This window comes from Lutjanus erythropterus, chromosome 13 (assembly GCF_056507025.1).
Source record: "Lutjanus erythropterus isolate fLutEry1 chromosome 13, fLutEry1.hap2, whole genome shotgun sequence".
Classification (NCBI taxonomy): Eukaryota; Metazoa; Chordata; class Actinopteri; order Lutjaniformes; family Lutjanidae; genus Lutjanus; species Lutjanus erythropterus.
In genome coordinates this window covers 35,104,327-35,131,716 of record NC_139329.1, presented here as the reverse complement: position 1 = coordinate 35,131,716, position 27,390 = coordinate 35,104,327, and the positions used below count along the sequence as shown (strand labels likewise).

At 38.7% G+C, this 27,390-nt stretch overlaps 3 protein-coding genes and 1 pseudogene across 3 annotated transcripts; all 4 read left to right on the top strand.

Moving 5' to 3' along the window:
* Positions 1-4,689: 4,689 nt before the first annotated feature.
* LOC146317000 (peroxisomal succinyl-coenzyme A thioesterase-like) lies at positions 4,690-13,057 on the top strand. The gene is made up of 11 exons (XM_084734815.1): positions 4,690-4,854; positions 7,435-7,636; positions 7,787-7,886; positions 7,980-8,170; positions 8,391-8,560; positions 8,992-9,111; positions 10,324-10,406; positions 10,574-10,667; positions 12,028-12,108; positions 12,355-12,496; positions 12,606-13,057. The coding sequence occupies exons 2-11, from the start codon at positions 7,441-7,443 to the stop codon at positions 12,755-12,757; spliced, it is 1,329 nt and encodes a 442-aa protein (XP_084590941.1). The 5' UTR covers positions 4,690-4,854; positions 7,435-7,440; the 3' UTR covers positions 12,758-13,057.
* A 1,201-nt stretch (positions 13,058-14,258) lies between these two features.
* On the top strand, positions 14,259-16,222 carry LOC146316999 (zinc-binding protein A33-like; annotated as a pseudogene).
* A 2,062-nt stretch (positions 16,223-18,284) lies between these two features.
* Positions 18,285-21,953, top strand: LOC146316998 (E3 ubiquitin-protein ligase TRIM21-like). Its single transcript, XM_084735139.1, has 2 exons — positions 18,285-18,399; positions 19,800-21,953. Exon 2 carries the CDS (start codon positions 19,807-19,809, stop codon positions 21,448-21,450), a length of 1,644 nt encoding a protein of 547 aa, XP_084591265.1. The 5' UTR covers positions 18,285-18,399; positions 19,800-19,806; the 3' UTR covers positions 21,451-21,953.
* A 1,356-nt stretch (positions 21,954-23,309) lies between these two features.
* On the top strand, positions 23,310-27,384 carry LOC146316997 (E3 ubiquitin-protein ligase TRIM21-like). Its single transcript, XM_084735140.1, has 2 exons — positions 23,310-23,473; positions 25,331-27,384. Exon 2 carries the CDS (start codon positions 25,340-25,342, stop codon positions 26,975-26,977), a length of 1,638 nt encoding a protein of 545 aa, XP_084591266.1. The 5' UTR covers positions 23,310-23,473; positions 25,331-25,339; the 3' UTR covers positions 26,978-27,384.
* The last annotated feature ends 6 nt before the right edge of the window (positions 27,385-27,390 follow it).

The following is a 27,390-nucleotide window of genomic DNA, read 5'->3' as shown; positions in this document are numbered from 1 at the left end:
AAAAAATATTTTGAACCATGTCAGGGGGAAAAACATCCTTTCAGCCTGAGATGGGGAGCAACTAAGTTCAAATACTTTGTTACTGCACTGACATTGATTTTTTGATTTTGAGTGTTTCTTTTTCTGACAACTTTTTACCTTTACTTCCTTCATTTTAAGACAAATATCTGGGCTTTCTACTCCTTACTTTGTCAAAACAGGCTCGTTACTTTAGTTTAAATGCAAAGAGAAAACAAAGTAAAAAGACTTAACGGGACAAAAACGACTTAAAAGACATGACAATACAAAAATGGCATAACAACACATAATACTGAAACAACATAACAAGATGTAACAAGACAAAAAAATTTTGTAAAAGATGTAGCAAAATATGATGTCACAGGACTTAACAAGACAACAAGGACATAAAGGATGTAAAAAGACGAAGACTGTGGAGAGACGGTGAAGTTCAGTCAGCTTTGCACACAAACAGCTGGCAGAAATGTCCTTAGGAGGGAAACTTTTTACTTTAATACTTTGATCACATTTCAGAGTCTGCACTTTTGCCACCTCTGCTTGCAGCTCAATATTTGGCAGGGTCACATTTTTTGATAAAATCAGTTAAATTCTCAGGGTTCTTACGGGTGCTGGAAATCCTCGAAAACACCTGGATTTTAATGTAGTGTTTTCAAGTTTTGCAAAGTGCTTGAAACTGCTTAGAAATTATAATCGGGTTACTTCCCTAACAAATCACTATTTTACTGAATAGTTTGACTATTTCTTCATGTAAAAAGCAGAAAGCCAAATTGTTTTTGCCTTACACTTAATGTGATCTGTTGGTCTTTTTTTACTCTGTACCCTCTGATGGAATAGTGAATGGTAATAATTATGTATATAATTGTGTTTTTTAGAGCACAATGACATCTGATTTAATTGGCTGAAGAAGTGAAATAAACATTTGTTTGTGTATAATTTTCCACTGCTGTGTGGAAAAGCTTGAAAATGTACCTTGAACTGCTTGAAAAGTGTTTGAATTTGACTGGAGAAGGTGTAAGAACCCGTAACTCTCGTTCCTTGAGTTTGAATATATAGTTTTTATTGTAAGTAACTTTGGACAAAAGTGCCTGGTGTATAAATGTGATATAATTAGGGCTGGGTATCAGTAGGGAGCACAATACTGAATGTAATAACCCAGTACCAAGTAGTATTGATACTTCTCCAGTCGAATGATAACCACATTCAATTTTTTGGGACCTAGATTTCCGTTTTTATGGTTTTGTTCACAGTTAATCACCGCAAGTGTTCTTCATAAAGAAGAGCCTTTGAAAAAAGGTACAGACTGAAGTACTCCATGGGTATCAGTATCACTTTTAGGTCAGAGATATGCTCGTTTTTAACTACACGTTAGCTAACGCATCCCTAAACCTGTGGTTAAAAATCAAGTTTATCTTCGGCGTAATGGTACTGGTATTTTTTAAACGATACCCAGCCTTAGATGACATGCGATTATTGATGAATGTATTTTTTAATCAACTGATAAATTGTTTGACAATAATGAAAAAAATCCACAGAGGCCAAGGTGTCCAAGTCTTGTTTAACCCCACCAACCATAGGCGTAGGAACCGGGGGCGGGGGGGGGGGGCGTGTCCCCTCCAATATCGGAGACAGGCGCATTTGTCCCACCCAAAAATTATGCCGCGGAGGAGAAAAATATTTGATTTATGAAATCTTTAACTCACGTGCTTTTATTTTGAAAGCGCAGCACAGCGTCGTGTCACTGTCCCGCCCCCTGCCTCGCTGTTTGGGAGGCGTGAGACAGCAGCAGGTGGCAGCAGGCGTCTGATGACTGAAACTCTTTTGAACGAGGTAAAACGGTCTGTAGGGAACGTTGTCATGAATATGACTTGTTTATAACGTCCTGTTGTTAGTTTACATTCATATTTAGAAACCATATCTTAAAGTGTTTGTGTGAAACACTGCAGAGTGAAACATTGTGCTGTTTACAGACAGTCTGCGTAATTAGTTTGACAGAGAGACAGAGAGGCCTGTGTGCGCTACTAAATGTGTCTTTGTGCTACTGAAATATTTAGTTTGCTAGTACCAGTGCTGGCACCTGATAAAATAAGCATACAGCCCTGGAATTACATAATCATTATGCTTTAAAGACTCAAGCCATTTTGTTCAAGTTAGAGTTAGGGTTAGTGGGCGTGGCGTTTGCCCACATCTTAAGATCATAAAACATATACATACATATATTATACATGCATTAATATAGGTGTGCACAACACTGTTTTTCCAAGAAACATTTGAAAAAAGAAGAAAGAAACTAAAAGATCACATAGCATTTTGTGAATATTTTGCACTGTACTTAATTTATGACATTTCTGCTCAAACCATTTACGGATCTGTCAGGTTTCCGATATGTCCCCCAATGTGAAACTCATTCCTACGCCCTTGCCACCAACAGTCCAAAACTCAAACATACTCATTTTACAGTGATACAAAACAGAGAAAAGCATCAAATCCAGCTGACACCAGGGAAAATTCTGAGTTTTTGATTGACATATTATACAATAATATGTAAATATAAATATAAATAATTATCAAACCATGGAAACATTTCTCTGTGCACCTTGTAAGTAGGTGAAATGTTTCTTTAATCTGTTGTTCTGAAAAGATGAAGCATTAAGTTTCCAGATTTCCCATAAGCCCTATAATCAGGCACTTTTAATCAGTGAAATTTCATTTAACATGACATTTTACCTCATTTAAAGTTTATAACGTGACTTGTATCGAGTGTCACGTGACATCTTGTGAATTGCTTGAGTGATGTGACATGACATACATAACATAATGTAGTGCAGCGTACATGTTTAGATCACCGCACTGGTTCTCCTTGCATGAACAAAAAATATTTCATAGACAAATTGTACTTAATGCAGCAGCTACACTCCTAATGAAGACAAGTTAAAGAAATCAAATCACCCTGATTCCTTGTTTTATTCGAAAAAGTCTTCTTTAACAATCGTGTTCTGATTAAGAATTTAATTAGAAACACATTGGATGAATAGATATGAAGGGTGATGACACAGCAAATGAATAGCACATCAGAAAGTGTGGTAATCAACACCAGGCCTGGTTCCACGAGGATGCAACAGTATACACTGCAATAATTTACAGCCTCAGCTGAAAACTATGATGAATTCCAAGCCATATAGTCTATGTGTAGCTGAACAGTGTGCAAAAGGGTTGAATGAAGGTGAATATAAGTCAGCAGCAGCAGTGATTATTAAATACTCTCTCAGTAACATTACTGATCTTATGGCTCTGTGCCAGTCACAGTCATGTTCAATCAGAAAATGTTGCATCACTGTGGCTCATAGCTAATACTTTGTTGACCAGAACATAGCATTACGTGACAAAAGTACTTACCTAGCACACTTCCTGGCTACCCAAAGTTTCCCAAGACATCAAATCTGAAATAGCCTGTAGTTTCTTCTCTAACAGAACCTCAACTTCATGAACAAAAGATTTTGCAGCATAAAAGTGTCAACTTTCCTCTTAGGTGACTCTTTAAGCTTAAAGTTATGTGACATTGCATTAGTTAATGTTGACTTACTAATCTTCATACAACTCATACCTTTGGAAAAATTAGTTTTGGTACCAAGAGCCTTGGTGTTATACAACTTAATCTCAATTGATTGTTTAGGTTGCTGTTCATTCAGTTTGATTCCGTTAATGAACTCTATGTCTTGTCAGAAACACTGCAGTCACTGGGCACAGTAATGCAGGCACATAATCTGGAGTCAGTTAGGAGACCAGTACAATAATCTAAATATGAGGAAATGGGAGGATGTAGGAATGATTCTGAGTCTTTGCAGCTCAGAAACAGATTTTAGCAACATTCCTCAAATGATAAAAACAAGACTGGAGGATCTTTGAGGCAGAAAGAGACTGATAATTTCCCGGAGTTTCAAATGTCTACACTTTAAGACTTTCAAAAGCATGCATGTCAAACAAAGTGCAAACAAAGTAGAAGAGGTAAAATGTAAGTTATTACTATACATGTGTGATTCCAGTGAGTCATTTCCAGTGAGAAACATTATGTCTTCACTTACACCCTATTTACATCTGGTATTGAAATGCAATCTGTATCCCAAAACACTCCAGATATGGAAAAAAACACATGTCAGTGCAAGATGTAAATGCTACGTGATCAGAATGTGATCAGATCTGCCTGACTAGATCTGAAGGTAGTCTGTCTGGCACTGTATTTGGATCTTAGGCAGGTGTAAATGCAATCTGTACAACAATGTGGATAACGTATCTGGATACAGATCACACTTAGATACCAGGTGTAAAAGGCGGTGTTAGAGACTATCTTTACAGAAGAGTACAGAGGACTGATTCAGAGCTGAACATTAAGATGTCACAGTGAAGTTGACCTTTGACCTTTTGGATATTAAATGTCATCACCTCATCATTTTATCCTATTAGATATTTGTGAGTAATTTTGTCGCAATTAGCGTATGATTTTTTTAGTTTTGTGAATGTGTGAAAAAGTGAAGTCACAGTGACCTAGACCTTTGGCCACCAAAATTGAAAACTTTTTGTGCAACTCTCATTTTAGTCAACTGGCTGTCCTTCCCAATATATAAAGCCCCTGTTTGAGAACTCACTCTGAATTTGGAGTTTTGGTGACGTGATGGCACCATCTTATGACAGAGACAGAGGGATGAGAGGAGACTGAAGCTCCACCCAGTGAGGCTGAACTCCAGATCATTACAATTGCAATAACAGGCAGTGAAAGAATCCGATGAGCTAATCTGAAGAGGACGGCTGTGAGGTCTGCGTTTGTTCTCAGTTCTCAGTACAGTAAGTGTTTAAATTTAAGGAATAAATACATGATTAAAGTGCTTTTAAATGTAGCACCATCAGACTGGAATGATTTAACACACTCAGACCTATTACTTCTTTTCATAACATCAACACTGTTTTGCTTGTTTACCTCAAATGTACTTGTTTTGTTTTATTGTTTTTACCTTCATCTTTACCTTTAATAGGTAAACTCTGTACTTTCATATAATGTTAATATATCTGTCAGAGTTAATTTACATTATTTCTTGTTACTTTTGTGCAGTTGACAGAGATGTACTGTGTAGGGGTGCTTAATCTGTCTGATTTCTCGATCCAATTCGATTACAATTATTGAGGTTCCGATTCGATTACCAACCGATTTTTGATTATTAATGATTCTCGATTAGTGATTATTGATTTTCCATTTGACAACAGTAACCCAAAATACACCACAAAGTTATTGCACCATTTAAAAAAAACAATCAGCACTTCCTGTGTAGTGCAAAAAAGAAAAAAGTGGTGGGATTAAGGTTAAATTATTTTTAAATGCACTTGTCTTTGATCTTTGTCTGTCTGTAATTATCACCATAGTTATGTAATTTAATAATAATGATAATGGTAATAATATTAATAACTTATACAGTGCTGTACTATGTATATACTATACATATATTAGATCATTATACACTGTACTGTGTGTGGTTTGGGATTATGGGAGAGCCCTTATCTGTAGGTTCGTTTGTTTTTTTGCCATGTTTAATTATTAATTTACTATTACGTATTTAAACAAAATATTGTTTAAATGATTTTGTGCCCCTTCTTGAAAACAAGATGCATTTGAAAGAGTTGGTCCTCAAGTTAAAAGTGTGAAATATATTGGGGCATGAAAATATTAAATATAATGGATTATTATGTATTTTAAGTTGTTTTTAGTATTTTCGGGTCGGCTTCAAATGTGTATAACTGCTGCTGTAGTAAAGGAGTTACATTTATACATTTTAAAGTAACTGTCCCAACCCAGTTTGTTAGAATATAAATGCATCAAGTTGCTCGTTACATAATCTTCTCTTCTCGTCTTCCTCTGTTGTCCTTACTAGAAATCACATAGACAAGCATGTTAACCATGGTTCCACAAGGGTGTAATAGCTTACATTGTACTGTTTTATATTTAAACAAAATATTGTTAAAATATCTGTCAGGTTTCATGTTTTGTGCCCCTCCTTAAAAACATCTAAAGGGGTTGGGTCCTCAAATTTAAATCTGAAATACATTTAAAGGACACTGGGACATGAAAATGATCATTTTTAATAGATTTAATTTTTTTTTAAAGCTGTTTTAGGTTTGCTCTGGTAAAGGAGTTATTCCTTTCTGGTTATGTTGAGAATGTGCACAGTGAAAGAGAAAAAAAAAGGCGTGGTTTGTGTACAGACAACGGAGACAGACAAGAAAAGAATAAACTACGTTATGTGAATGAGCAACTTGATGCATATTTTATTAACAGACAGGGTTGGGAGGGTTACTTTAAAAATGTTTTCCAATATTGTTACTAATTACCTGATAAAAAAAAACCCAGTAGATTCAGGAGATGAGCAGACCTCCCCCTCAAGGAGCCTGGTGGGACTAGTCGGGTCATCTGGGAGACTATAAACTGGTGGCAGTCAGCCAGTCTGCAGTAAACAATTAATTTACTCTGGCAAACAATTTAATCATAAACACATTGGTTGTACAGATTTGAATGATGATGACATGGCAAAAAAAACATCACACCCACAAGTACGATGATTGAGACCAGGCCTGCACTAATGAAAGCCACAGTCAATTTAATATTTATATAGAATTATATAAATTATAAATAAAATATAGACACAGATGCCACAGTTGGCATTTCAATTACAAATACCAAGTGCAGTATTGTGCAAGTTCGACTTTCCAGTTCAAATTGAACACACCATAATGTATTGATCTGTCCTTTTCTCATTGTAACACAAACTCCAGTCTGCAGTGTAGTTCATATGCGTCATGCCACATGATCAACCAAACTTTTTATATCACCTCAACGTTTCTGTCCATATTCGCGTGCTCTGCATCTCTCTGCTATGATCGCACTTCTGTTTTTACCAGCTGACGATGTGAGCACCGATATCACGCTCAGGAGTTACTCATGTCCACGTTTATTGATTGCATTTAAACACTGCTGTATTAAAAAGGCAGCAAAGTGCAGTTGCGAACAACAGTGTGGTCAACACATCACTGTTTTTGTTTTGCTACTTTTTGCCAAATGTGGCCATGATGACAACAGCTCAGGTAAAAAAGAGTAAAATAAGACAACAGGCCGGGCTTTCGACGTGGTATAAAGAGGGAGAAAGTCAACATACGGAGGTCTCTTTTATTCATGCAAAATAAATTAATTTTTAGTTACAACTTGTGTTGCTCTGTCCAACTTTGAGCTGGGTCGTGAAACGAACAGCGATAAAAAATAAAAAGAAACACTGCAGTCAGAGTTGTGTTTTAATCAACAATACAGGAAATTAGACAAACTAAAAACTATCATTTGGAGCCATTCAGAGTAGAGTCTGATCAGTTTATCTGTCTTCTCAGTTCAGGATGGACAGGAAGCAGCATTGTGTGAAACTGTCGGTTCAACCGTCCAGAGGACTCATGGATGAGAAGTTCATCGTTCTGGTCCAGAGCGCCCCACCTGGTTTCCAGCTGACTGTCCATGCCCTCCACAAATGTGAGGATGAACACAGCTGGGAGGCCTTCGCTCACTACATCGCCAACGCCACTGGGACTGTGAACGGTACATGGTTTAATACCTACACCTAGAAAATCCAGGAAAAATTACATAGAAAATGTTTTCAGGTATAGAAAAGTTTGTGGATTGCAGAAAAAGCATAATCATTAACATCAAAATTGATTTTTTTTTTTATGCCTTTTACTTCTACTACAGTTTCAGAAGATCCCAGTCTGGGTGGGACATATTCTGGGGTTGAAGAGATGGGTCTACTGTGGAGCCTCAGACCAGTTCCAGGCAGCAAACCTGGGCTCAGGTAAGCCAACAAGAACGGACCTACTCAGATGACACCAATCTATATCGATTCAGTTATTGGTATCAGAGTCAGCTTTTTCCCATCATCCCTCAGGCTGAGGAAGATGAACGTCCAGACTCCCATGGAGGTCACAATCTCTGTGTACCAGGGTCACCAGACTGAGGGCTTTGTGGATCTGGTGCCGCTGGCCAGCGTGGTGGTGGAGCGCTGGTACATGGCGCCTGGCATTCGCAGGGTCCCGATCACGGAGGACGGACTCACTGCGACCCTCTTCTTGCCCTCAGGTAGGACCAGAGTCTGGTAGAAGGGGTCCTGTGGGTGGAGTTCAGATGAGACTTTCTGCACACACACACACACGCTAGCGATGGCATCATCCCCTCCAGATTTATGCCAGGTTCAGATCAAAATGTTCCCATCAAATACAATCCCCTAGTTGCAGTAACATTAGCAATACACACTATCGCTAAACTGTGAAATGTTTTTGTTGTTTTGACTTGTCTGAAGGATTGGGACCTTTCCCTGGCCTCTTGGACCTGTGGGGGGGTGGGGGGCAGTTGTTGGAGTACCGTGCAGCGCTGCTGGCCTCCCACGGCATCGCCTCGCTAACCCTTGACTACCTGACACCTAAAATCACCATGGAGACTGGGAAGCTTGTGGACAATCAGTACTTTGAGGTAAACAGTGTCTAAAAACATCAAACCAATATGAAGCAAGTATTAAAATAATAATAGTAATATAATAATATATAATAGTCATCTGATCTAAAGAAAACAAGTTAACTAAATGAGTTTTAATGAGCTCTTGAGAGTTTGTCAGGACAGTCTTACAGCAACATGCCCACTGCTGCTTTCACTGTACATTGTCTGAAGTAATTATAGTTGACCAAAACTAAACTAAACTTGGTGTGATGCCTCTGTAGGCAAAAAAATGTCACAAAAGTGGTAGTGTTTCACCACCAAACCTCAGGAAAAGTAACACAGCAGGGCTAATGCTTCCAGGACAGATGTTATTTTATCAAGATTTAAAAGTCAAACATGATATGTATGTAAATGTGAAGCATAAAAATCCATACAAACTAAAACTGACATGTTTTTTCCTGTTGCAGACGGCCTATAAAGTTCTGGAGCAGCACCCTCAGGTCCTTGGCAGCAGGATCGCCATGTTGGGTCTTTCCTTGGGCACCAGTATGACCCTCAAAATGGCCGCTTACTCTCAAGTTATGAAGGTAAAACAACAACAGCTGAAAGTTACTTTCATCATTTTGCATATTGTAGCTCCACCTTTAATGAAGGTTAATTAAAGCTAACAGTCTCATTGGACAGTTGGTCTTAGGTGACAGTATATGTGCAGGTGCAGCTCCTGCTGTGGCATGTGGTTAGTTTTGCTTGTAGCAAAATGCTACTGAGCTATTATGGCTAGCAAGCAAACTCAAATACATGCAACATGCAAGTTAGACAGTGACATGCTGCGGCTATATGCAATAGCAGTAATAGTTTGCCAAGCTTACCAATTAGTCAACTACCAGTTAGCAAGCTATCTAGCTAATATTACCATAATATTATATTATATATTATATATTATATATTATATATTATATATATATCATAATATTATATTATGATGATGCATCATTTGCAGCCAGAGTCTGTGCAGTAATGATCAGCATCGGAGCTGCACTTTTGAGTTTCCAAGCCTGCTGACTCAATCAAGTACAGTGCTTAGCTGTCAATCATGACATTAAACCCTGTTTTTATTGCATTAAATTATTTGAAATAATTTCAGAATAATTTCAAAAAGAGGTTTTGAATTTTTCAAATGTATATTTTGGTACTTTGAGCACCACAAGCTGACTAACATTTAGCTCACAGCTGATATCTTCAAAATCTCTGCAACTCGGACCAAAAAAAAATCTTGATGGATAAAAAGCCCTTCAGGCCACGGGAAAAATCTGTATTTTCGAATTGGGGGTGAACTGCCCCTTTAAGACAAATGAGAAGCATTTTCTAGCTGGTCAGTGTTCAGTGTCACCAAACATGATGCATGTTTTCAGTTCACTGTTCATGAAGCTCGTGAAGCTCTACACTGATGATCAGATAATAATGATGTTGGTGTTTCCTCATATATATATATATGTATGTCTATATATGTATATATATATATATATATATATATATATATATATATATATATATATATATATATACATATGTATATATATATATATATATATATATATATATATATATATATATATATATATATATATATTCTTTCTCCTTTTCTTCATGTTTTCTGTTCTGTGTCACTTATTGGATCCTGCTCGCACATTAAAATGAATCCTGATCTGGCGTCTGTCTAAGCTGATCCTGTGTTAAATTAATGTAATTAATGTATTTTAATGTATTTTAATTGTGTGCATGTGTGTGTGGTCTCTCAGCTCAGGTGTGCGGTTTGCATTAGTGGGACTCACGTGCAGCCGATTGACGGATCTTTGGAGCAGTTAGTGAATTTCTGTCGCAAGTAAGTTGATCTGCTGTTAATTATTGAACCACTACTGATCAAACTTTGTACTGAATATAATCTGAGATCTGGTTTTGGCCAAAGTCGGCAATAATTCAAGTCTGAGTTGAGTCATCATCAGTCGGAAATGGAAAAGATAATTGTATTTACTTTTTTTGCCCAATCAGAAATGCTGGGAAGACTCGCATCAACGAGGAGAACCAGGTGATCTACCATGATCTGATGCTGCCCATCCCCACTGACCCTGCGCTCAAAGTGGATGTGAGTACCACCAACCAGAATTTCTCTCCATCGCTTCCTAATACAGTTAATTTTTTTTTTAATTTTGTAATTGTGTTTTTTTTCTCAAAAGCGTGTTTGTTTTTGTTCTCATTTTGCCTTTATTTGACAGCTCCGATCAAGAATCAAACAAGCATTGCAGCTACATCAAATACATGTTAACCACTCAACCAGGGTGCCCCGCAGTTTCTTTTTTGCTGTCTCTGTTTCACACAGCGATACTTATACATTTTGAGGTAAAAAAAAAAATAAATAATATATATATATATATATATATATATGTATATATTGGGACCACAGCTGCTCTCAGCCTCTATGGATGTAAATTTGCCTTTCAGTTATTTCATTTGTAAAACACCAAACATCAGAGGTGGCAAAGGTAAACCAATTCTGTACTCAAGTAGGTGCACAGATAAGACTCTGGTAGAAGTAGAAGTACTAATTCAACTTATTTACTCAAGTAAAAATGAAAAAGTACAGGCTCTGAAATGTACTCTTAAGTACTACTAAGAACCTCACCTTTTCTCCAGAGTTGAGCCTCCCTCTCTGTCTGTTCCAACTTGTCTTTTATGTCATTTTCATTTTATTACATCTTTTATGCCGTTTTAATCTTGTTATTATGTCATTTTCATCTTTTTACATCTTTTTACATTGTTTTCATCTTGCATTAAAGCCACAATAACAAGCCTGTTTTGAAATCTGCTTAAATGCAGTACAGTAATAAAGTAAACCTAGTTACTTCCAGCCTCTGCATATTTGTGAATTATATTTGCAATATGAAAATGATTTATTAGACATTTTCTACAACAACAAACAGTAGATGTGAGTTTGCTTTTCTGAGTTCAGTTTTCCCAGGAACAATTTGTAAGTGGGCCACCCAAAAACTGCTGTAACTCTGCTGACAAACACTCTGTCACAGTGCCAGCTAAAGAAAAAAACATTGCATTGTGAGTTTCTGCAAACACTGGTTGATGTTACTATGATTGTGGACCCCTGGTAATGGACATTTAAAACTTAAAAATGGGCCAGTAAGTGTCTATATTAAGCGCTTTCATTGCATGGTATTAATAATACTGCAGTGACATAGTTGTGTTTACAGTTGTTAACAGGTGGTTTGTATTACTGTACATGGAATCACAGGACAAAGTCCGTATAGGGAGGTGGTCGTGTTTAGAGACTAAGCAGCAACATGGATGAATTTGTAGTCTCTCTCTTTAAAAACAACTGATGTATTTGTGGATAAATTTGCTCTCTAACATTTCAAAAATCCACAGATGATGCATAAACATTCAAAGCTGCAGTCTGTGATAAAAAGCTGCTGTTTCTGTTCGTCTCTGAGCAGGTGGGACGACTCCAGTGTCCTCTGTTGCTGGTTGTAGGTGAGGACGATCAGAACTGGCCCGCCTACGAGTCTGCAATGGACGTGAGTTTAATGACATGATGACATCCTGTGTGAATAACAGGTTTGGCATGGCAGGATTAAATTTTATTGAAACAGAGGAATTTGAACCCTAATTAACATGAAATTGGCAAATAAAGTTATTGCAACCCAGAACACCATGTTTCTGTGGTCTCTGATAACATATGGTCTTTATGTGATTTATTACAAGTAAATATTTTGAAGTTTTCTCCTTTAAACCATTAGGTTTTTGTATGTCCTGTTTTGCAGATGGCAGACATGATGGAGCAGGCAGGATATAGTCACCTGCTGACTGTCCTGTCGTATCCGAACGCCGGTCACCTGATCGAACCTCCGTACACGCCACACGCCCGAGCCAGCACCTTCAAATCAGTCGAATCAGCTGAAGAGGGTAGGTTCACCATCAGACTGTAGATAGCGACAAACAGTGTCTGAATGACCCGAGGTCCCAAAATCAGGACTTGAGGCTTTAGTTTTGATGGCTGTCTCCGTCTTTGCAGTGACGGCTCTGTGGGGTGGAGAGACGGTGGCACATTCTCGTGCTCAGGAAGACGCCTGGAGGAAGACGCTGGTCTTTCTGAGGGAGAATCTGTACGGCGACACGAACCCTGGTCCAACTCCATTTCCCAAGGATAATCAAGGCAACAACTGATGGTTAATGAGTGTTAGAGGTTCAGGAAGTAAAAGTTCCATTCAGTTTCCCCATAGACAATGTAACGTGATCACTTCTACAGCTTGCATAGACAGGAAATTTTCCTGGTTGAATCATCAGTACAAAAGATGAATAACTGTGTTAGAAAATATCTGCTAATAATAAAGTTTATATAACACTTATCAGTACATACATGCATGACCATCCTGCAGACACACAGTACCAAATTTAAAGTAATGTACTAAAAAGGGGGCTTAGCTGTCAATCATGACTTGAAACCACCTTTTTATAACATCAAATAACTAATGAAAACCAAACTTATCAGACAGTCTGTACATCAGACTTACCTAAAATGATTTTGAATTTATTTGATGTGTACTTGGCCCATGTTCTATCTGCTATCATGGAGGAGGTGGGGTTTATTACCTATACTGCAGCCAGTGGTTCTTTTTCTTTTTCTCCCTGTAGTTCGATCAGTAAGTCACACACCTGTCACATAAAGAAAAGATGGTAAACAGTTTGAAAAGCAGCAGAAAAGTTTGTGGGATTGTAGAGGGACTGTAAATGCAGCATTGTAGCCTATTGATAAAACGATAAAATATGCTCTTGAATATCTCACAGTGACCTCTTTTCTTCTCTTGCAATTTTATAATTGTATGCTCCTCTGTCTACTGTATGCTTACATTTTTACAAAAGGAGAATAAACAATAAAAAAAAAATAATTGTGTCAAAATCTCAAGATATTTCCCAAGGAGACCAGAGAACCTCACTTACAAAGCTGGGCTGGGACCAAGAGGAGGGGCAACACTTAAAAGAGAAACGATTCAGCCTCATTTCCTCAAATAATAGTGAAAGTGAAAGACTGCCACTGCAAAGCTGCAGTTGAGAAAATTCTTTCTCTCCAAAGAAAAATTCAGCTGAATCCTTCAGGTTTTTTCTCAACAGAACAGCATAATCTCTGTCAAACACAGGTGAGTACACTGTTCTAAAAGGAAAAAATGCACTAAGTAGTGGGTGTTATTTTTGATGAAAACAACAGTTACTAGTTACTACAAAGCAGTGATAAAACCAATCAGGATGCACTGCAGGTGGTTAAAGTTGGACAGGATGCAGTCACAAGTAGCTTTAGCCTAAGCAAATACTGTATACTGCTTTTCTCTGACCTGTTTTTGTGGTATGAACTCAAAACCAGAGCTCTGCTCAGACAGGAAGTTTCACTCAAGGCTGTTGCCATTTTTACCTGAGGTCCACCGGTGGACGTGGGAATTGTAGAGAGAAATACTTACTTCAGGACTAAGGACTAACTTGCTGTTAGATGCTCTTTGTGTTCTCCAAAGTACAGAGTACAGTATCTGATTTTATCTGACAGTTTTATATAAGTATTGCATAGTGAGGAGTCCTTTGATTTTTTAAAGCCGCTAAGAGTTCTCTTATTGCTAATCAAAATACACATTTTTAAAACATAATTCTTATTTAGCTTTTATTTTTTTTAAGTGCAAGGCTCTTCGGCCAAGTTAGTAAAAATGCAAGGCACAAACATATATAGGTAGATTTAGGCTACAAAAGTCTTCAGGTAGGTTTAGTAATCTCAGTTTATAAAGCAAACGCTCAATGTGTAATTACAATTTTGTTTTTTATTTGTTGTCCTCAGAGTGTAGATATGTCTGCTGCCAGCTGTCTGCTGACTGAAGATCAGTTTCTGTGCTCCATCTGTCTGGATGTCTTCACTGATCCAGTCACCACACCATGTGGACACAACTTCTGTAAAACCTGCATCACTCAACACTGGAATATTAATGTCCAGTGTCAATGTCCAAACTGTAAAGAGGTTTTCAACACAAGACCTGAGCTACAGGTCAATACTTTCATCTCTGAGATGGCTGCTCAGTTCAGACAGTCAGCTCAACAGAAAGCCAGCAGCAGCAGATCAGAACAACAAGTTTCCAAACCAGTAGAAGTTCCCTGTGACGTCTGCACTGGGACCAAATTGAAGGCCCTGAAGTCCTGCCTGGTGTGTCTGTCCTCATATTGTGAGACTCACTTGAAGCCTCATCTGACAATGTCAGGCCTGAAAAGACATCAGCTGATCGACCCTGTGGAGAACCTGGAAGGCAGGATGTGTATGAAGCACGATAAACTGCTGGAGCTGTTCTGTAAGACTGACCAGATGTGTGTCTGTGCACACTGCACTAGACCACAAGACACATGATGTTGTTCCTCTGAAAGAAGAATATGAAGGAAAGAAGGCCGAGCTGGAGAAGACAGAGGCTGAAATTCAGCAGATGATCCAGAAGAGACGACTGAAGATTCAGGAGATCAAACACTCAGTGGAGCTCAGTGAGGAAGATGCAGACAGAGAGATAGCAGATGGAGTTCAGGTCTTCACCGCTCTGAAGGAGTCTGTTGAGAGAAGTCAGACCGAGTTCATCGACACGATCAGAGAGAAGCTAGGGGACTGTGAGGAGAGCTGTGAATCAGCTGGAGGAGACGCTCAGTAAACAGATGAAGAAGCAGCTCGCACAAGCTGAGCTGAACAAGTTCCAGCAGTATGAAGTGGATCTGACACTCGATCCTGATACAGCACATCCTGAACTGATTCTGTCTGATGATGGAAAACAAGTTAAAGATAGTGATGTAAAGAAGGATCTCCCAGACAAACCAGAGAGATTTCACACCTGTCGCTGTGTCTTACCAAAACAGAGTTTCTCTTCAAGAAGATTTTACTATGAGATTCAGGTTAAAGGGAAGACTAAGTGGGATTTTGGAGTGGCCAGAGAGTCAGTTAACAGGAAGGGAAGGTCACACTGACTCCTCAGAATGGTTACTGGACAATATGTTTGAGAAATTGAAATTAGTATAAAGCTGCGGCGAGCCCTCCAGTCTGTCTCTCTCTGAAGTCTCAGCCTGAGAAGGAGGGAGTGTTTGTGGATTATGAGGAGGGTCTTGTCTCCTTTTATGACACTGATGCTGCAGCTCTCATCTACTCCTTTACTGGCTGCTCCTTCACTGAGAAACTCTACCTGTACTTTGGTCCCAGTCTTAATGATTGTGGTAAAAACTCTGCCCCTCTGATCATCTGTCCAGTCAAGCTCACTGAGTAGAACATGTTGATTTTCTGCAGAAATATTCACCATCATTTAATGAAATGAATGTATATAAATGTAAAGGATAATATATGGTGTACACACTGTTGTTTTTATCAAATTCTGATCATTTTTTTCCTCTTGTTGTCAATGTTGTTGTTCAGTGTGTTACACTGATTGTCAGACTGACTGATTTTTATCTAATGTGTCTACCTGTGTACCTGTACTACCTCTTTGTTAAATCAGCAAAACAATGTACTCAAAAATAAGAAGTATTTCCTCAAATGTCTGTTAAGTGTCAGTAAAATGTTACATAATGGCACAAATGAATGAAGAGCATTTTATAAATTAAACAAAAATATTTTTTTCCCTTTTGCCCTTTTCTCTTTAAATAAACAAAAGGAAAATAAAGTTGTGTCTGATCCAGTAATTTTGATTTTTATTTTAAAAATTCTGTCGCGGTTTGGTTGTTTAGTGACATTTTGAGTTTAAAACTTAGTGTTTTAAATGTAATGGAAATGCATGAGAGGCACAAACTATGGCTAACATGAGAACATGAACTCATCACAGCAATAAACATACAGCATAATATTGACTAATGATATCAAAATTCTAAACATGTATATTGAGGCAACACTAGAACTAAATAATGGCAGAGCTATGTCAGTTGTTCAGCTATTGAGTGATACAAATTAGCTGCAATATGAGCCTCCTACATTGGGTCTCCCAGTTAGCTGCAGCATGGCAGCAGTTAAACACAAACAATGAACAGTAAATCGGTGCAATAAACTGCACATCAAACACTATAGGTTCTCAACAAGTAAAACTACAGCATTTACATTGTTTTCATGGACACACAACAGTAAACTAGTCTTCACAAAAAAACATTCCAGTCCATTAGCCGTCCACTCCTCTCCTGTTACTGCAGTAACTCAAATATAACCACCATGGCTTTGACCCACTTGAGACTTAACTCCATTAAAATTTGACCCAACTTTGAGCCTTAAAGCAAAAAACTTTGAGTGACATGACAGACTAAACAGTAACATCAGACCTGTAGCCTATTGATCAAATCATATAAGTATTTTCCTGAATATCTTCTGCTGACCTCTTCTACTTTGTTGTCCACTTGTAATTGTATGTTCTTTTGGCTGACTTCCATTGTTGAAAAAAACAAGGATAAACAAAAAGTAGGTTGTGCTATGTCAATGTGTTTCTCTCACTTTCAACTAGGGCTGGGCGGTATACCGGTTCGTACCGAAAACCGGTCTTTATATTCGTTATGATATGAATTTTTCATATACCGCCATACCGGTTAATAGCCCAAACAACGTCCGGAACGTGCGCGGCGGGAAAGTGTTTCAGCTGGGACCCATTTCACTGCTGCACACCAACACCACAGGCGTCCTGGCTTGAGCGTGTGTACTAGGGATGTTCCTGGCAACTAATTTCTCTGTTGATTAGACGCAAAATTTAGAATAGTCACTAAGAAAACACAAGGCAGAATTTATTAATTTATAATGTTAAACACTGTCCGAAAAAAAATACTGTGTGTATTAAGAGCCATTTGAAGACGTTAGTCACAGTCTACAATCGCCAAATCGTACTTTAAATGCCGCTGAAATGTGCGCTACTTCGCGCTGTGCAATACAAACCTTACATGCTTATGCTTCACCTTTTCAGACTGAAGAGGGTCACAGTGTCTGCAGGTAAGTGACCCAGAGCTAATGTTAGCTGCTAGCCTGACACACAGTGTGGCTAACGTTAGCAGCTAGTAGTAGCAGCAGCAGCAGCAGTTCCGCTTGCAGGTTTATGTCTGTGTCTGTGCTTAAATGTGGTCACTTTCTCCAGTCGACTGAATATATATCAGCTTATTCTGTCACAGTCTACATTCATCTGTCCGACTTCGCTGATGTAAACATCCGGTGTTGCCATGACGATCGGTTCATACGCGCTGGGTGAGAGGAGCTGCAGCCCCGACATGTGCCGTGCGGCAACAGATAACTGGCACCATGCATGAAAAGAACTATTGACACATTTAATTTTAAAATATTTTAAACGACTAGTATTTCTGGTGCCGACTCGCGTGGGTGGGGACGTTTAATTGTATAATCGTCAATGTTATGGTAACCATACTTTGAAGGGGTCATGCTTTTACCTGTCTGGACATGAAAAAAACATGATACAATCCTTATGACAGTAAAATGGGCTATTTAAAGACAATCAACTGCAGTAATTCTGTTCTCAGTAGAAGAAAATGTGGGTAAGAACAGTGTTGCATGAAAAAAAAAATACTGTCAAATATCGTGAAACCGATATGATTTAAAAAAAAAAAACCGTGATATGAAAATTTTGTCATACCGCCCAGTCCTACTTACAACTACACTGAGAGGAGGAGCAACACTGAAAGAGGACACACTCCAGTGTCAGGTCCAGCAATGAAAGTGAAAGTATGTCTCAGTGGTGGGACGGCTGCAGTTGAAACGAGTCTCTCTGTTTCTCTTGAAAGAAAAATCCAGGTTTTTCTTAACAAAACAGCAGAATCTTTGCCAAAAACTGGTGAGTACACTGCACTACAAAGACAAAATACACTAATTATTTGGTCAAAATTGAGTTAAAGCTACAATCTGACTTTGTTACATCTTTTTTTTTAACCATATAACAATATTATGCCTTAAAAGTGTGTCATTTTCAGAGTAAATGTCTCAAACAGATGTAAAATCAAATCTTATTGGCTGCCATCTAGCTAGTTAAAGTGAGTTAGAATGAAGTCACAGCTAGCCTTAGTTTAAGGTAATTTATCTGCTTTTTATAATCTACCTACACTGAAAAATCTATTTTGATACTCCAACATCTTAGTAAATAAGGTTGCTATACCATATACATGTATAAGGCAGCATCTAAATCCAACTGTTACAAATCAAACAAATAAACACCAGATAATCTAGTCCTGCTAAAGGCTAACTTGCCTAGCTTAGGCTATGTTCACACAGTAACCTTTACAGCTTAATTTGGATCTATTGCTCTGATCTGAGTTTGTGTTTAGCTGTTTTAAATGTAGCCAGTATCAGATTCCATTGTGAACTGGACACAGTCCTGTTGTCTGAAAGTTACCATGGAGGCCTCTGAAGTGAGTGTTTATGGTTTCATTTATAATCTGATTTGCAGTGGAAGTCAGCACATTTGTGAGCCAGTGACAATGATAATGATAATGCAGATGAGGAACATGCTTGCAAAGTATATAGTGACTAAGTAAAGCTTCCCTGCTGATCTCTGGACAGTGCAAGTTTTACTTTGAATAGCAGTGGGGATACTGAATGGCTAATCAGCTACTGTACATTGACGTAACTATATCACACTGTTTCAGGGCTCCCTGGTGGTTGCATATGCAACAACATAGTATGTATATGGCAAGTAATGAGCTTGCCAAGTATGAAAGTGACTCAAATCACATTTGAAAAGTTTTCATATGATTTGTGCTGTTCATATTGTCATGACAAAAACAGATCTGAGTCATATATGAGCAAAACAAAAATCACTTTTGTGGCACTTTTTACTTGCAGTGTGAACGCTGCCCTAAATGCCCTTTAGATTAATCTACAATGTCTGGTGTTATCTGTCACTTTCTTTTATTGCCTATATATATAATTTCAATAAGTTTTATAAGTATAAGTAATCTGATGTATTTGAAAAGTCTGAATAGTGCATAGTGGGGAGTTTTGGTTTGTGTTCATTAAACTTGAATTGAAAGTTTACCATCAATGGCCATCAATCAATCAATATATCAACAGAATTCAGGATGACTCTCCTTATATTCCTCTTATCATAGTTTATGAAACAAATAGTCAAAAGATGTGTAATTACTCTGATAAGCCTGTTGTTATTTACTTTCTGTGTCTGATCAAGACTTTTTAAATAACAGTTTGTATTGATCATACTTTCACTTTTTGTCCTCAGAGTGTAGATATGTCTGCTGCCAGCTGTCTGCTGACTGAAGATCAGTTTCTGTGCTCCATCTGTCTGGATGTCTTCACTGATCCAGTCACCACACCATGTGGACACAACTTCTGTAAAACCTGCATCACTCAACACTGGAATATTAATGTCCAGTGTCAGTGTCCAAACTGTAAAGAAGTTTTCTACACAAGACCTCAACTGCGGGTCAACACTTTCATCTCTGAGATGGCTGCTCAGTTCAGACAGTCAACTCAACAGAAAGACAGCAGCAGCAGATCAGAGCAACAAGTTTCCAAACCAGGAGAAGTCCCCTGTGACATCTGCACTGGAACCAAACTGAAGGCCCTGAAGTCCTGCCTGGTGTGTCTGGTCTCCTACTGTGAGACTCACCTGGAGCCTCATCTGACAATGTCACGCCTGAAAAGACATCAGCTGATCAACCCTGTGGAGAACCTGGAAGGCAGGATGTGCACAGAGCACGATAAACTGCTGGAGCTGTTCTGTACAACCGATCAGATGTGTGTCTGCATGCTCTGCACTGTTTTAGACCACAAGACACATGATGTTGTTCCTCTGAAAGAAGAATATGAAGGAAAGAAGGCCGAGCTGGAGAAGACAGAGGCTGAAATTCAGCAGATGATCCAGAAGAGACGACTGAAGATTCAGGAGATCAAACACTCAGTGGAGCTCAGTGAGGAAGATGCAGACAGAGAGATAGCAGATGGAGTTCAGGTCTTCACCGCTCTGAAGGAGTCTGTTGAGAGAAGCCAGACCGAGTTCATCGACACGATCAAAGAGAAGCAGAGAAAGACAGAGAAACAGGCTGAAGACTTCATCAAAGAGCTGGAACAGGAAATCTCTGAGCTGAAGAAGAGAAGCACTGATGTACAGCAGCTCTCACACTCTGAAGACCACCTCCACCTCCTCCAAAACTTCCCAATCCTGAACTCCGCTCCACCCACCAAGGACTGGACAGAAGTCAGCGTCCGTCCACCTTCATACGAGGGGACTGTGGTGAGAGATGTGAATCAGCTGGAGGAGACCCTCAGTAAACAGATGAAGAAGCTGTTTGAGGCCGAGCTGAAGAGGGTCCAGCAGTATGAAGTGGATGTGACACTTGATCCTGATACAGCATATCCCAAACTCATCTTGTCTGATGATGGAAAACAAGTTAAACATGGTGATGTTAGGAAGAATCTCCCAGACAATCCAGAGAGATTTGATAGTGCTGTTAATGTCTTGGCAAAGCAGAGTTTCACGTCAGGAAGATTTTACTACGAGGTTCAGGTTAAAGGGAAGACAAAGTGGGATTTAGGAGTGGCCAGAGAGTCGATCAACAGGAAGGGAAACATCAAACTGACTCCTCAGAATGGTTACTGGACAATGCGTTTGAGGAATGAAAATGAGTACCAAGCTGCTGCTGACCATGCAATCAGTCTCTCTCTGAAGTCTCGGCCTGAGAAGGTGGGGGTGTCTGTGGATTATGAGGAGGGTCTTGTCTCCTTTTATGACGTTAATGCTGCAGCTCTCATCTACTCCTTTACTGGCTGCTCCTTCACTGAGAAACTCTACCCATACTTTAGTCCTTGTTTTAATGATGGTGGTAAAAACTCTGCCCCTCTGATCATCTCTGCTGTCAATCTTACTAAGTAGAGCAAGTTGATTTTCTGCAGAAATATAATTTAATGTAATAAATGTATCTTGATGATGGGCTCCTAGCTGGAGCATAGGGCTGCAACCACACTACGCCATATATGGTGTACATTTTGTTGTTTTTGTCAAATTCTGATTAGTTTCTTTCCCCCCCCTTTTTTTCTTTTTTGTCAATGCTTTTGTTCCAAGTGTTTCACTAATTGTTACGCTGATTGATATTATCTAATAACTGCGCTACTGTTGTGAGGTGCAGGGAAGCATGATGAGACAAATCTTGTGTTGCTCTTCTTAAACCAGTCCAGTCTCTTTCTCAGTGCTCTCACATATATAGCATAAGAGCTCACCTTGCCAGTTCAAACTGGCCTATCAGGTCAGCACTGCAGAAAGGAGGGTTGACAAGATTAACCACAAATATACATCCTGTTTTTTCTTAGCTTGCTCATACCAACAAAGCCTCATTTCATTCTTCAATGTGTTATCATAAATGCCATACATTAAAAGTAAAAAAAATCAAGTATCACACATTATTTGCCTTAATTACCTGTCATTTCATCACTCATCCTATCTCACTCATCCAATCAAATCTGAGAATCCACCTACTCCTGCAGCACATAAAAGGGCTATTGTTCAGGCATGCTTCCTCTTTAAACACCAGCACAAGATGGCCTCCACAAGGACTCAAACTCTGACAGGTTATGGCTTTAATTACAGCATGACTTTAACATATTCTTAAGAAAAGTGTGCTTCTAATGCTTAGTACAATTCTTTGTATTTCTCATTTAATATTGAACTAGTGATTTAATGAAGAAAACAAAGAAATTGTGTGAGAGAATCTGCCCACCTTGCTTAACAAAAAACAAGGGTTTAGCAATTAGTGAGGGAGTTGAGGTTTCCTCACAGCTACCAGCATTCAAGACCATAATTAAAACAATGTATTCAGTGTACTTTGCACTTTCCTTAAATGTCTGGGTGCCAAATTCAAAACATTTTCTTGTCTAATCTTTGTACATATGAGAAATGTTGCCTACTGGCACAAATTACTGAATAGCCTTTTATAAATTATACAAAAGTCAGTTTTATGTTATTTTCTCTTTAAACAGGGAAACAAAGTTGTGCTTGATTCAGTCATTTTGTTTTTTTTATTGATATCAACAACCTATGGTGATAGTGGTTCCAATGACCACCAAACACCATCAGGTGTAAATGCTGGCAGCAAATTATTACGTATTGACTTATTGAGTAATAGAAATCGTTTGCAATTGGAGGCTCCTAACCACAAACAACAAACAATAAATTGGAGCAATAAACTGTACATCAAACAGGACGTGTTCTGAACAGGTAAAACCACAACATCTACACTGTTCTGATGAACACAAAACAAAACTCACCAAACGGTGTCCATTAAATGGATAGTTTGGATCATTTGAAGTGAACTGATGGAGGTGGGCATCCACTCTTCTCCCGTTGCTGCAGTGACTGGCTGTCACTGGTTTTGTGCAACTCCCATTTTAGTCCACTAGGTGTCACTGCCTGCTTTTCCAACACACTTGACTTGGACTTGAGACTCAACTCCACTAAGATCTGACCCATCTTGAGCCTTAAAACAAAAAGTTTTGAGTGAATAAAGACTAAACACTAACGTGAGAGTTGTAGCCTTTTGATCAAATCAAAAAAGCATTTTCCTGAATATCTTGTACTGAGTTCTTCTATTTCATTGTTTACTTCTAATTGAATTATCTTTTGGCTGACTTCCATTGTAAAAAAAAAAAAACAAGGATAAACAAAAAGTAGGTTGTGCTATGTCAGTGTGTTTCTCTGTGAGGCAATAAACCCTCACTAACAGAGCTTCACCGAGAGGAGGAGCGACACTGAAAAAGGAAAAACTTTAAGTGACACATTTCTTGAAATAACAGTGAAAGTATGTCTCAGCAGCAGAACAGCTGCAGTTGAAAGGAGTCTCTCTGAATCGGCTGAATCCGTCAGGTTTTTCTCAACAAAACAGCAGAATCTCTGCCAAACACTGGTGAGTACACTGCCCTACAAAAACAAAATACATATTTGGTCAAAAGTGAGTAAAATATTATCTGATTCCTTACATATATTTTACCATATCAAAATACTAATGCCTTAGAATTGTGTAATTTTCAGTGTACGCTGCAAACAGATATAAAATCAAATTATACTGACTGTAATCCAGCTAGTTAAAGCCAGTTAAAATGAAGTTACAGCTAGAGCTACAGCTTTTTTCCAACCTGTCAACTGAAAAATCCATTTTGATACTCCAATGTCTTAGTAATGAATTTTTTCATACCACACACATTTGAGACAGCAGCTAAATCCAACTGTCAAAAAAAAAAGAAACACCAGGTAATCTAAAGACTAACTAGCCTAACTTAGATTATGTTCACGCAGTAAGCCTTAATGCTCAATTTGGATTTATTGCTTTGATTTGAGTTTTCTTATTTGGCTGTTTGCATTATTTTTTAAAATGAGACCAATATCAGTTTCCATTGTGACCTGGTCGCAGTCCTGCTGTCTGAAAGTTACCACGGAAGCCTCTGAAGTCAGCGTTTATGGTTTTATTCAGAGATTGATTTGCATTGAAGTCAGCAAATTTGTGAGCTGATAATAACAAGAATGAGAATCTTCCTTTAAAGACAGATTTTAAATTATGGCTGTCTGTGGAGGAATGACAGCTGCGTCTGTACAGATGTGTGTGGAGTGATTGGATTGTGACATGACTGGCTTCACAGAAACAGAATTCATCCAAAATATTAGGATGGCCAGAGCTCATTTTAATTACATCTGTCAGCAACTCCTCACAGACGTTTTGCTGCTCATGTGAGCAAAATATGGGCCATTTATTATCTGCAGTGTGACTGTTGCCCAGTGTGCCCTTTGGATTATCCTACAATGTCTGATGTTATCTGACAATCTCTTTCATTGCCAATAAAAGGCATCTTGGTTTTACAGAGAGGAAGTTCCACTCAAGGCTGTGGTCAGAGCAGTTCTTTAATTCAGGTCCACTGGTGGTCATAGAGGTTGTGGAGAGAAATAGTTACATTTTCCTCCAGTCCAGATCAGAACCTTACATTTTTTCTCCTGCACATGTAGTGTGTCTGATGCTCTGATTTCTGTATCATCTCTGCCTCTCTGACACTAAAGGTTTTTGGACAGAGAAGGTGATTTTTCTTCTCCCTCAGATACCTCAGTAAAAAATAATGAAGATATACTGGCTAAATATATCACAGTAAATTGTAATGGATGTATTAAGTTTTAATATTAAACTAGAATGAAAAGTTTTTACTTCTTTCAAAAAACTTTAACTACAATAAGAATATAAGTAGCAGGGTAGTATTTATATTGTATTATTAATATGTGATGTGACAGTAATAGTGGGACATCACATTGTGTTTTGGAGCGCGTTATTATATTATTATGTTATATTGTGATTTTTCTCAATATGAATTCAATTATGATGTTAACAAGACCTAGATGGCTGTGGAATGTTTTCACTGCAATGACGAAGTCACCAGATTAGTTTATTATCTTTTTTTACTATCATTTGAAAAACTGACAAGCAGTTAGGAGTCACGTACTAAAGTCATGTCAGCCAGAGGTCGCCCTCAATAATGATGTAAAACCACAGAGAAAAAAAGGCACTTCAACTTGTTTAGTCTGAAAAAATCCACCAAACCACAAGTGGACTATTGGAAAATAGTCTCAAAAAGTAGTATTGACAGGAAACGGACTGGTACTGAGTGCTCCAGCTGAACTAAATTACTAAATAATTGAAAATGACTTACTGATACTCCATTAAAACCTAATGTTTCTGTCTAAACAAAATTCCTGTTTTACTGATCATACTTTTTGTCCTCAGAGTGTAGATATGTCTGCTGCCAGCTGTCAGCTATCTGAAGATCAGTTTCTGTGCTCCATCTGTCTGGGTGTCTTCACTGATCCCGTCACCATACCATGTGGCCACAACTTCTGTAAAACCTGCATCACTGACCACTGGAATATTAAAGTCCAGTGTCAGTGTCCCAACTGTAAAAAGGTTTTCAACACAAGACCTGAGCTACAGGTCAACACTTTCATCTCTGAGATGGCTGCTCAGTTCAGACAGTCAGCTCAACAGAAGACCAGCAGCAGCAGATCAGAACAACAAGTTTCCAAACCAGGAGAAGTTCCCTGTGACGTCTGCACTGGAACCAAACTGAAGGCCCTGAAGTCCTGCCTGGTGTGTCTGGTTTCCTACTGTGAGACTCACCTGGAGCCTCATCTGACGATGTCACGCCTGAAAAGACATCAGCTGATTAACCCTGTGGAGAACCTGGAAGGCAGGATGTGCACAGAGCACGATAAACTGCTGGAGCTGTTCTGTAAGACTGACCAGATATGTGTCTGTGCACACTGCACTATTTTAGACCACAAGACACATGATGTTGTTGCTCTGAAAGAAGAATGTGAAGGAAAGAAGGCCGAGCTGAAGAAGACAGGAGCTGAAATTCAGCAGATGATCCAGAAGAGACAACTGAAGATTCAGAAGATGAAACAGTCAGTGGAGCTCAGTAAGGAAGATGCAGACAGAGAGATAGCAAATGGTGTTCGGGTCTTCACCGCTCTGAAGGAGTCTGTTGAGAGAAACCAGACCAAGTTCATCAGCATGATCAAAGAGAAGCAGAGAAAGACAGAGAAACAGGCTGAAGACTTCATCAAAGAGCTGGAACAGGAAATCTCTGAGCTGAAGAAGAGAAGCACTGAGCTGGAGCAGCTCTTACACTCTGAAGACCACCTCCACCTCCTGCAAAGCTTCCCAATCCTGAACTCTGTTTCACCCACCAAGGACTGGACAGAAGTCCACGTCCGTCCAGCTTCATATCAGGGGACTGTGAGGAGAGCTGTGAATCAGCTGGAGGAGACGCTCAGTAAACAGACAAAGAAGCTGTTTGAGGCCGAGCTGAAGAGGGTCCAGCAGTATGAAGTGGATTTGACACTTGATCCTGATACAGCAAATCCTGAACTGATTCTGTCTGATGATGGAAAACAAGTTAAACATGGTGATGTAAAGAAGAATCTCCCAGACAATCCAGAGAGATTTGATTATTGTCCCTGTGTATTAACAAAGCAGAGGTTCTCTTCAGGAAGATTTTATCATGAGGTTCAGGTTGAAGGAAAGACTAAGTGGGATTTAGGAGTGGCCAGAGAGTCGATCAACAGGAAGGGAAACATCAAACTGTCTCCTCAGAATGGTTACTGGACAATATGGTTGAGGAATGAAAATGAGTACTGTGCTCGTGCTGACCCTCCAGTCAGTCTCTCTCTGAAGTCTCGGCCTGAGAAGGTGGGGGTGTTTGTGGATTATGAGGAGGGTCTGGTCTCCTTTTATGACGCTGATGCTGCAGGTCTTATCTACTCTTTTACTGGCTGCTCCTTCACTGAGAAACTCTACCCAGTCCTCAGTCCTTGTCTTAATGATGGTGGTAAAAACTCTGTCCCTCTGATCATCTCTCCTGTCAATCACTGAGTAGAACGATCTTTCTTCTACCATTGATTTTCTTCCAAAAGATTCACCGTCACTTAATAAATGCATATTGATATACAATATATACATTGTTGGGTTTTTTTTCAGATTCTGACCAAAACAGTTTTTTCCTCTTTTTTCTGTCGATATTTTGTTTGACTTGTCACATTGAGTGCTGCATTCTAGAAACTACATTACATGCCTCCAAGACTTTAAAATCACCAGAGGACAGTGTACTCAGAAACAAGAAGCATTTATTGCTTTAAATTGCCTGAAAGATCTGAGTGTCGAATTCAAAACATTTTATAGTCTGAACATTGTTTTAAAAAGTGTTGCATACTGAAAGCAATTTATACATAAGCCTGGAATAATTTGTTTCTCTCACTTTTGCTTTTTTAAAAAAAAAAAATGAAATA

What these genes read in the sequence shown, in the direction of transcription:
- LOC146317000 (XM_084734815.1), top strand. Translation starts at nt 7,441, where the DNA reads ATGGACAGGAAGCAGCATTGTGTGAAACTGTCGGTTCAACCGTCCAGA. An exon ending in CTTACTCTCAAGTTATGAAG is followed by an intron (nt 9,112 to 10,323) that starts GTAAAACAACAA and finishes GTGGTCTCTCAG; the next exon opens with CTCAGGTGTGCGGTTTGCAT. An exon ending in ACCCTGCGCTCAAAGTGGAT is followed by an intron (nt 10,668 to 12,027) that starts GTGAGTACCACC and finishes GTCTCTGAGCAG; the next exon opens with GTGGGACGACTCCAGTGTCC.
- LOC146316998 (XM_084735139.1), top strand. Translation starts at nt 19,807, where the DNA reads ATGTCTGCTGCCAGCTGTCTGCTGACTGAAGATCAGTTTCTGTGCTCC.
- LOC146316997 (XM_084735140.1), top strand. Translation starts at nt 25,340, where the DNA reads ATGTCTGCTGCCAGCTGTCAGCTATCTGAAGATCAGTTTCTGTGCTCC.